Here is an 11,969-nt window from a genome sequence, read left to right as displayed (position 1 = left end):
AAATGATCCAAAAAATTAATTGAAATTAGTAGTAACCGAAAAACCCATTTCATCACCTTGGGTTGTTACTAGCATTAATTCGCAATATTGGAAATCGTGGAAAATAACGGTAGTACCCAATAGGCACTGGCATGCTCAATTTAAAAGGAAAAATTAAAGTATAGTGTATGGTTCATACATATATGTATTCAAATAAGAAACATCATACAGATTTACTAGCTGTTCAAAATTAAAATAAGAAACTCATGTTGATAATAGGTGTCACAACAAACAAGATTGAAATTAAAAAAAATTAGAGACTCATTAATTCAAAAAATGTATCATGCTAGTAATCTATATTTAAAAAAACACGTCGATTATTTCTTGTCTGCAGATTTCCCTTTAATCTTTTCGAGGGCCATCCGCAACTTATACGCTGTAGTAAGTCTTAGTCTTCTGAAAGATTCCGAAGAACTTATATTTCCGGATCTTGTGGATGCAACATCCTACAAAAAAAATTGCTTACTTAATATAATTTTGTTAATGGAAACTTCACTTTTTAAAAAATTCTCCCATTAACTTAAAAAATACAAATCTACTACCTATTATCAATATTCATTCATGACTGCCACGAAAATTGTTCATACCTATTATAAAGTAGAGTAAACTTGAACTCTGTACGTTAAATAGCACCCTAAATACAATTTTTCCAAAAGCAGTATTCTTATTTTTAAAAAAAATAAAATGATCGTTTTGTGACCTATATTTTGGCAAGTACTCTGTGAACTGATTATCTTATTGTAAATCCTTTGAAAATACGCCTTGTAAAAAAATTATCATCCAAATTTTAAAGAGATAAAAGTTATGGAATGCTATTACGATCAGTATCCATGTCCTTCATTTGTAATATAATTTCATACCATAACTTGTTTCTCCATTATTTCATAACTTGAACCACATAATCACTATTTGACTTTTTTTTGGCAATTATCATATGTGAAACGTATGTAGCAGCCAGCGAGCACAGAGTGCCTACATTCGCCAGGGATCAGCACTACAAGCGTCTCAGAAGCTAAGAATTGTATATAATCTTATTATTATAAAAATATTGTATCTTGTACAAATGTATATATGTTCATATGTAATATGCTATAATGTTATTAATAAAATAAAAAAGATTGAGAAAAAACAGTCTACGGAACTATCTCAAGTAGAGTTGAAAGCGTGAACCCTCAGTGATAACCGATCACATGAGCCCTTTAATTGCCACCGGGCTGATCGGTTAAATCAAGCCTTATCCAGGTCTAATTATAACACTGGTGGCGTACACTCTACTTGAGATAGAAAGGTTCATTGCCAATCGTATTCTCACGTGAGTTGTTTTTTTGTACGCACACCCTAGACGATGGCCTATCGCCTCTCCTCTCCAGCAATCTTAGTCCGTCCGCTTCATCTCGGCAACTAAGATTGTAACCTAATCCTTAGCGGTTACACTGGTCCGTCCGCTTCATCTCGGCAACCAGTGTAATTGATCCCGTCTTTCCCCAGTTCTAGTCCGTTCGCTTCATCTCGGCAACTAGAGCTGCACCTAGGGATGGCATACCGACATATCGATATCCAGTAACTGAAAATATCGGAATATCGATGTTTTCCTTCGATAATATCGGAATATCGGTTTCCAAAAAAAAAAAAAAAAAAAAAAAGGTCACACTTTAAAAGTAGACATAAAGATTGTAATATAACTATGATCATATATTCAGCAGGAAATATTCATGACGATATTCCGATATTGTTTAATCCAAATATAGATATTTAATAGTGATAATTTCATATTCATTGCGATATTTGACAATTTTATAATTATTGATTTCCAGCATTAGCAACAATATTCCGATATTATATTATCAAAAGATCGATATTTGTTTTCAATAATTTAAAATCCATCCGATCTTTGATAATTTTATTAATATCGATATCGATAATTAGCAGCAATATCCTGATATTATACTATCAAAAGATCGATATTTTTTTTCAATAATTTAACATCCATCCTATCTTTGATAATTTTATTAATATTGATATCGATAATTAGCAGCAATATTCTGATATTATACTATCAAAAGATCGATATTTTTTTTCAATAATTTAACATCCATTCGATCTTTGATAATGTTATTAATATCGATATCGATAATTAGCAGCAATATTCTAATATTATTTTATTGAAATATCGATATTTTGTTTTAAAATACTAAACTAATTTAAAGTGAAATATTGATATTTTGTTTAAATAATTTAATATTCATTTCGATATTAAACATATTTGATAATATCAATATGGATGATTATCAACAATATCCCGACATTATTTAACCGAAATATTGATATTTTGTTAATTTTCATTGCGATATTTGACATTGTTAATAATATCCATATGGAAATTTATCAACGACAGTAAGATATTATTTTATGGAAAAATGAGTAATTCGCAAATTAAAAAAAGAATGTGAAAAACATAAAAATAGTATTTTGATATTTCATTTTGAACATTTCATGCTCATTTCGGTATTTAACATTGTTGATAATATCGATATCGACATTTCGATATTTTTTAAATAGAAATATCAATATTTGGTTTAATAAGATTAGGAAAATTTTATAAAGAGCATAAAAATAGATTTTCGCTATTTTAAATTGATAAATTCATGACTCTGATATTTTACATTGTTATTAATATCGATACAAAAGATTAGAAACGATATTTCGATATCTTTTCATCGAAATATCTATATTTGATTTAAAAAGATTAAGAAAATTTAATAAAAAGCTTAAAAATAGTTTTTCGATTTTTTAAATTAATGTTTGTTTCAATATTTTACATTATTATTAATATCAATATCGATATTTTTAAATAGAAATATCGATTAAGAATATTTTTTAAAATAAATTCTTATTTAGTTAAAAAAGATAAGAAAATTTTACAAAAAGTTTAGAAATAATTTTTGAATATTTTAAATTGATAAATTCATGTTCCTTTCGATATTTTACATTGTCATTATTATCGATATCGATATTTCGATATTTGGTTTAATATGATTAAGAACATTTTATTAAAATAGATTTAATAGAAATATCGATATAATGTTTAATAAGAGAAAAAGCTTAAAAATAGTTTTTATATAGTTTAAATAAATTCATACATTGTTATCAATATTGATATAAAAAATCATAAACGATATTTTATTTTATAGGGATATCGATATTATATGAAAGAAAACTATAAAAGATTATGAAAAGCTAAAATAAGGTATTTCGAAATTTTATTTTTATATTTCATATTCCGTATGAAAAATGATATATAAGAAGATGGTTAGAATAGGTTAGTCACCTGTAGATAACCAGGCAAACATCACCTTCGACGTGGATTGCTTTAAAAAAAATACCCTTATGGAAGGTTCTGGAATGATAACAACATTTGTTGAAGAAGCGCTCTGATTACTACATTGATTGTGGGTTACTATTTATTTTATCTCTGTCCCACTGTTGGGGTGAAGGTAGGAAGTACTTCCTTCTCCCACCACATTGTTGATAGTTATCCGTTAATTTTATTTGTTGTTACTCATGGAATTGAAAAATTGAGCCATACGTGTTAAAAAACCATTGGCTTCAATAAATCGATTTTCAGAACATCGTTGGATGCAACATTAACATCTATATTTTCAAAACAAGTCAATGTTGCATCCTATGCTGTACCCACCTGGGAATAGGACAGATAATGAACCTCAGAAAACTAGACAGACTAAATGGAATAAAAATCAGCAGAGCCTTCCATATAATATTTTTTGTATGGAAGTCTCTTATATGTTGCCTGGGTCCTATCGGGAGTACTATCAATTCATACAATTAAAGAACTGATAACAGTTAATTAAAATTAAAAAGCAGAACCGGAATTGCAAAGACATCGGACGAAAAAGTATTGAATTATAAGTTTATGCAAAACTATGGCAAAATTCACCACTTAAAGCCCAACTAACGCGGTACTGGCAATTCCGACTTACTATCGATATCTAAATAGAGGGAAACAATACATGGGATACGCTTTTACATCTCAGTATAACAACAGCTTACTATGAAAAACAACAACAGGTGCTACTTTGTTCAAATAAACAAGCCGAAAAATTAGCAGGAGTTAAGACCGCGTACTAAATCCTCAGACAGACAGTCCACTTAACCACTCCGCAATATCTAATAGCATGTACACTCACGACACAGTATTAATAGACTAATAAATCTGAAATACCACTTCTCAGTGATTGAGGAAATTATACATGATTTTATTAAATCATTAAAAAGAACACAAATCTCAATCTCAAAGGAGTTATAGTGGCTTTTAGAAAAGACTGAAAATCAAATTATAACAGAGCTTAGCTTATACCGTTTGCTTCATACCCAGTATATTAACAACATTTACATCACCAGGATCTGTAGCGCTTAGCATTCAACCACTGTTGATAAAAATTACTATTTTAGATACTTAAAATTCCTGTTTCAACCAAAACTCACTAGTAAATGTATCATTAAAAGAAAGTTAACACCAATTATGTACGTTTGTTACATTGGAGTGATTTGTTAATAAAAGGCCCATTGATTTATCACATAATCCAATGATTTTGGTTGGTCTTTTTTTTGGGTCGCTAAGGCTCATATCGCATTAAATGAATCGTATTCACGATATTTGTTTTTGTATGAATTAATCATCCAAATTAAAACATGTTCAAGTACTGGTATCTAGATCCTATTAAAAAAATATTGTATTTTTTAAAATTCATAAAGTAAGAGAGTAATTTCTGAACTTACAGTTCATGTTTTAAAAATCTATATTTTTTTGAAATTTTCAGCAGGAATTACACAACTTCAAAACGGTACATACGATTTCAATGCTGCACTAATCGCAACAATCGCATGTTGCGTGAACATACGGTGAATCAGAAAAGTATTGGCGCAGTCCCCTTGTTCTATAAATCTCAATAGGATTAAGATATTTTCCACAACTAATATGGGAAGTTTAGGGTTGCATGTCGTGGAATGATACAGGTAACTTTATAGACGGTATTGTGATTGCATAAAAATATGTAGAATATCTTGCGGCATAATTTAAAAAAGTAGTGCCAGAAAACTGGGAATAAAAGATACTTTTATGTTCCAAGACAATGATCCAAGCATACGGTAAACAAAATAAAAGAGTTGAAGCTGCACAATTTTCCGAGGGCAACTTAAAATGCCGCCACAGTCTCCAGATATTAATGCTTTAGCATTTGTGTTCTATATCATTAATATGTGGAGACTGTACTTAACTATAGGAACTAAAAATGAGAAAGAATTAAATTTCTTCAAAAAATGTGGTGATGGAAACTTTGTCTGAGCAATTGCGTAAAATTGGTCAAGAAGTAACTATAAATTAAGGATTATTTTTGTTCAATATTGGGATGCATCATTCTGTCTTTAACAATGAAATGTTTATGAAAGGATTCAGTACGATATATGATAACAAAACTATCGGTAATGGTTATATACTTATGTTGTTATAGCTAGTTCCTGTTATAATGTACATATCTTTCTCATTCACTTAATATCGAATCAGTTTAAATGTCTATTTCTTTTATTATTCTAATTCTTGTATCATAAATTTAATTCAATGTAAAAACTTCATCATCCATCATGACTCTTAAAAAATAAATTAACCACGACTGACCACTTAAAAAGGTGGGAAGTAAATAACCTAGAAGATTGCTTGAACGAACTCACTTGGATGATAAAAAAAAAATTGAGGAACTTTTCCTTCCTTAATACATCAAAACGTTAGGTGTTTACTAAAACATTGGGATAATATTTTATCAACAAATACACTTCCCTTTGATCAAATAATATTAAGTGAAGTCGATATCAAAGATGATGTAGTTGATTTATATCGAATCCTAGGCTATAGTGAGATTAAGTAATTAAGAAATAATGTCAAAGGTGGAAGGCTTATTGTTTATTATAAAGATTCATTCTCGACAAAATTATTAAATATCAACTCAGTTCATTGTAACTTATTAGAGTTACAGTGTATCCAAATATAAATTTTACTAATAATAATATTTCTGACCTGGAAATTACTATTTTATCCATATATAGACCACCTCGGACAAAAGTCAAAAACTTTATCTCAGAGTTGATTGAATTGTTTTGTATAATTAGTATTTTATAACTGATTTTACATTACAAATTATGTAAAGTTTGATTGTTTTAATTTACAATAGATAGCCTTGGTGCAATAAATGTATCAGTAAAATTGTTTTGTTTTTTTCCCTTTCTTACGTCGGCCCGAGACTCCCTGTTGGAGTCCTACACTGCCCCTGATATTATATTATAAAAGAATGAAACTGAGGATGTAGATTATTATTTATTTAAATTTATTAATTTTTATTATTTTATTTAATTTGTTATTATTTATTTAATTTTAAAAATCTAATTTGGATTCTGCTATAAATTTGCACAACGCCTGAATAGTAGCCCTATCTAGATTTGCCACCCCTTGGAGGAAAGCGCTATTGTTTTGGATGAGAGGATATTTAATCCTGTATTTATCATATCTACTGCAATTTAGTATAATATGTAATGGGTCTTCTATAGAGTTCCATGTCGAACATTTATCATTATTTTTAACTTTGATTAATGTTAAGCCGCGATTTGTACGACCGTAGTTAATTCTTAATCTTGTAAGTAAGACTATATCTTTTCTGTTTAACTTGATACAAGTGTTAGAGAACCATGGGCGTGGAGAGACGTTAGGTTGGATAGTGAAATGATCTTTACCTTTCAAACTTGACTCCCAGGCATACCTATCCTGCCATTCACTAATGAAGTCTTTTTTTAACCATCTAAAAATTTCCTGTAAAGGCAGTTTCGCATTTTCCACTCTACTCGAACATCGTTTTGCTATCTTATCAGCTCGCTCATTGCCGTATAAACCCTCATGACCTTGATGATGTTATTTATTAGGTAAGAGGAAATATGTTGCCGATGTACGTTTTTGAGTGAATTGCATACGGAAGCAGAATCTGTTAGAATTACGAGTTTTGTATGCTTATATTTTCTGTTTGCTATTTTGAAAGCTTCAACGACACCGTATAATTCAGCACTGTATATGCTAAATTTGGTGGGGAGGTTTATAGATGTATCCTGGTTATATTGGACATCATATATCCCGACTGCAACTTTGTTTTTATCTTTAGATGCATCTGTATAAGTTTTTAGATAATTTGTATACTTTTCAGACAATATTTCTAGTGTTTTCTGTTTTAGAACTGTCGGTGGATAGTGTATTTTGATTAAATCTGATTGAATAGTTTGGGATTTGTGTTTATGTTAATTTGTGACTTTGGAATAGGAGTACTTAGGTCGAGTGGTCCGGGATTGTGACAAGTGTGTTAAATAGATGTTTTGTTTCTTGGGCTATGATTCCTACTTTTGGAATGAATAAAGTACCGTTTCGAATAGCTTGATATAGAGGGCGGCGACTGTCAGAGGCTACTTTTAAAAGGAATTTTTTTACTAACCATTTTCTTCTCATTTGGAGAGGCTATTCGCCTGCTTCTGCTTGCAATGCATTTGTAGGGCTTGTGCGGAATGATGCTAAACATACCCTAAGAGCATTGTTTTGAGTATCTAGCTTTTTAATTAATGGTGAGCTTGACTCATTGTATATTATGGATGTATAGTCTATTATTGGTCTCATCATAGTTTTGTAAATGGTAAGTAGATTATGTGGGTGGGCTCCCCAAGTTACCCCTGTTATTGATTTTATAATGTTTAATGTTTTGGTTGCTTTGTTGTAAGAGTTATAGATGTGTGTTCTAAAGGAAAGTTTCATGTCAAGATAAAGCCCTAAGAATTTTATTGTATTTGTGACTTCTATTGCACCTCTACTTGTGTGGATAATTAATTGTGTTAAGTTTAGTTTTCTTCTTTTTGTGGAAGGGATAATTTTGAATTTTGATATGTTAATTTGAACATTAAGTGCATGTAGGTTTTCTTCCAATGTATTGAATCCTTTTTCCAGTGAGTGGTGCCCTTTTGATATATTTGAGCACGTTGTGTATGGTATTAAATTGTCAGTTTATTGTAAAATTTTGCATTTATCGGGCGGGTGCTTGACTATAAACTGTGTATAAATATTGAATAGAATGGGACTTAGCGGATCCCCTTGGGGCCTGTATTTGAGTGAACCTTAACTTCTCCTTCGGATGTTTGCAAGTGGTATGTTCTAAATGAAAGGTAATTAACGATCCAATTAGTCATCAGATCAGGTAGGTTGATGTTTACAAAAATTTCTTTTAACTTAATTATGTCAACTTCGTTATAGACGTCTTGGAGGTCCAATGAAATTGCTAGGAGAATATTTTTGTTTTTGTAATTTTCATGTATTTCATTTATAAAAAACTTAATGCTGTCGATTGTTGATCGGTTTTTTTTAATCCAAACACGCTTTGACTTAATATTTTCGAGAAACCACTCTATGAGAAACAAGTCTATGTTTGATCATTATGTTAAAAGTCTTGGCTATGCAAGAAATGAGGGCGATGGGTCTCGAGCTAGACAAGAGGGAGGGATCTCTACCAGGTATGGATACGGGAATTATTGAAACCATTCTCCAATCGGAAGGTATGTTTGTTGTTTCCCACAAATCATTGAATGTTTTGAGTAGTTGTAACTTCAAAATTCTGGGTAGAAGAGCTATCATTTCATAGTTAATTTCATCCAGACCAGGGACTGTGCATCTTTTGCCCTGTATAGCAGCATCCAGTTCTGTTTCGTTAAATTTACAAAAAATTGGACCAGCTGGGTTGATTTTATTTTTATCTAGGTCAATAGTTAGTGAGTGTGGTTGACTGGGTATGGAATTGTCTCCGATCTGCTTAGGATAGGCTTCTGCTTTAGTTTTACTTATGGTTATTGGATTCCTCGGTGATGAAGAACTCTTCCCTTGAAAACATCGAATTTTATTCCACATTGATTTGTAGTTGCTAAGATCCATTGTGCCAACAAAATCATTTCTCCAGCTATCTTTTTTTGCCTTAGCTATGAGTTTTTTTTACCTTGTTAATGTTGGCTCTCATTATCTTATAATTCTCTACGTTCATAATCTTTTATTGACGCAGTCTTCTGTTTATAGGCCTTCTCCAGGTTCTCATTCCACCAAGGTTTTGGAGAGAACTTTTTCCAAGGATAGTATTTAGTTCGCGATATCGCCATCTCTGCTGCTTGATTTATCAAAGTGGTTATTCATTCTATTAGGTTATTCACCGGATGTGGCTTAAAATTTTCAAGTTGCATGACATATAAATTAATTTTTTTTAAATTCCTTCTAGCTTGGGTAATAGCGGTGAATGAACAAGAACGGAAAGAAATGGTTATTATTGGGTGGTCACTACCCAGGGTTTCGTCAGTTATTGACCATGATATTCTGTGTGATAGTTCCGGACTTACAAAAGTCAGATTTGTGATGGAAAATTTTTGTCCTAGACTTCCAAGTCGTGTAGCTTTGCCAAATTCATTCAGTAATACGACCGGCTGTTGAGATAATTGTTCAACTATCATGTTGCTTCTTGGAGAGTCTCTTAGGAAACCATAAAGCAGTCCTTTATTTTATCAGAAATTGAGAGAATGCTAGAGATGTGGGTGGAGCTTTGTCAGACAGAGGGGGGGGGGGATATATACCGAACCGAAACAAATATTAGGATCTAAGTTAGTAGATTCTACTGCAATTACTTCGATAGGACTTGTATTATCTATTATCGTTCTTTTGTACTCTATCGAGTTATGAATGATAATGCCTACACCGCCATAGTTATCATTCCTATGCTTCTTTATTACAGAATAATTTCTTGACTCATATTTCTTTGTTTTATTGAACCAGGTTTCTTGCAGCAGTGCGATATGTACCTTATTTATATCCATATAATTAATTAGTTCTTGAAATTTATTATTAATGCTCCGGCAGTTAAATTGTATAATGTTTAAATTATTGACGCATTTGATCAGTTTCGGTCGTGACATGATAGAATATAATTGATAAAGTAGAAATATATGTGTTGTATTATGAAAGTTTTGGAATATTGAGATTATATTCCTTGTTAAGTATTATTGTTTCCCGATATGATGATATGCTCATTATAATTTGCTTGTTTTCTTGGACAAAAGTGTAGAAAGATTGACCTTATATTATATTGACTGTTTCCTTTTCATCTGATAAGTTTCGTATCTTCATTATTAATGAATTAAGGAATTGAATGTATTTGCATTCTGTTGTGCATTTGTGTGGGTTATTGAAATTAGAACTTTTTGAAATGGGAAGTATTGTTTCGGAAATTTCTGACCTTGAAGGAGGGGGTGAATCCCAGGGATTGTCTAAAAATTTAACAGTCTTTTAGTTGGCATAGCTTTACATTCCCTTAGAGAAAAGTTTGTTAAAGAGCGATTGTGATTAATGTTATCACCGTATAAATTTTGTGTCTCTGTTTGTGGTAGTCCTGGAAAATCAAGGAGAGAAAAGCTATTTTATGTGGTTATAGGCGGTACGGATTTAGCGGCTTCATTATAATTTACGGGTTGTGTTGCTATTATTTCTTTTATAGTTGTATCTGTAGTTTACAATGAAAACATTTAATTGTGTTTGCACACTCATTTATTTCCTGAGTATTTTCCCCACAATTGTTATGTTTATTTTCCCCCCGGCATTTTTCCTTTGCATGTCCGTAATTTAAGCATTTTCAACAAAATAAGGGCCTAAAGACATACGGTTGAACTTTACGTGGCGCTAAGTAAAGGGTTACACTTTCTGGTACGCGCTGTGAGTGGAAAGTTATTTGTACAGAAGGTGTATACATTCTTATAACCTCCACACTTTTAGTCTCTCAACGAAACAAGCGACGTACACTAATTATTTTTTCTGTACAAACTAAATTTTCAAATATTTCTTTTTCATCGATATTGGTAGGAATACCTTTGATAACTCCATACTTTACTGTTTTGGAATGAAGGCTATTGAGGTTATTTGTTTTAAGAAGGCTATTAGTCATAAATCGATTGGCATACTCATATGTTCTAAAATTTATTTCAATTTGGTTTTTATTTTTCCTCCTGATAGAAATTACCTCTAAATTACTTAGGCCTAGTAGCTTAGCTATTTTCATATCATGAAAAGATTCTGATTTATTTTCGTCATCTTTTTCGACTATTACTACATAAGGAGCTCGAAAATGCTTAAGGAATTTTGGAGAGTTTTCAAAATTTTTTGGGCTATTTGTTTGTTCTGTGAGTTTGTTGTTTAATTGGAGTTCATGATTACTTAAAAATGAATTGGGGTCGGGAGGTTTCTTATCTGCAGGGTCTTCGGGGCCCATCTTTAGTGCTGAATAAATACGAAAAGTATTTATCAATTAACAAAAGTTGATAAGTAATAAAATATATTAGAAAGGGCTGGCCTGGTAATCCTGTGAGCTGTAGAGGCTAAGTGATGGAGGTTAGAGTTACACAAGGCACTATTGTTTAAAACATCAAACGATCGGCACCGCACGGTCTTACTTCGATGAAGTCTAGAAGACTACTGCAGTAAAATTGTTATTATGAGCCTTAAATGATACCGTAGGTTACGCTTCTTTCTGTTAGAACTAAATACCAACTATGTTAAAATAGGAACTTGAGCAATTCAATGCAATTAGTTTGAACGCAACTGGTCAAAAATTGTATTACGTTTTTCCTACATGGAGACATTTGTAATGAGTCAGCTGTATTCGGCTGTATGTTTGTAAAATGGTTTTTGAGAAGTTTGATGAACAAATCTTTATTTACTTGTAAATAAAAGTTTCAAACCATCAGAGTATACTTATATATCGGTGTGTGCTGAAGCTTTGTGCTGAAGCTTCTTTACCACCACTTATTTTTCG

The 11,969-nt window shown here is 31.3% G+C and overlaps 1 protein-coding gene across 1 annotated transcript in view; it reads right to left on the bottom strand.

Annotated features, from left to right (window-relative positions):
* Positions 1–278: 278 nt before the first annotated feature.
* LOC106688725 (uncharacterized) overlaps positions 279–11,969 on the bottom strand; it is a 34,589-nt gene continuing 22,898 nt past the window's right edge. Inside the window, exon 6 of the mRNA XM_014433309.2 lies at positions 279–485. Coding sequence (XP_014288795.1) covers positions 357–485 — 129 coding nt within the window. The 3' untranslated portion in view covers positions 279–356. The remainder of the gene's footprint in view (positions 486–11,969) is intronic.

The sequence above is a fragment of the Halyomorpha halys genome, unplaced genomic scaffold (assembly GCF_000696795.3).
Source record: "Halyomorpha halys isolate HHAL.00 unplaced genomic scaffold, Hhal_1.1 Scaffold1186.1, whole genome shotgun sequence".
NCBI classification, from domain to species: domain Eukaryota; kingdom Metazoa; phylum Arthropoda; class Insecta; order Hemiptera; family Pentatomidae; genus Halyomorpha; species Halyomorpha halys.
The sequence above is the reverse complement of the archived record's forward strand: the minus strand, read 5'-3'. Positions and strand labels throughout refer to the sequence as shown.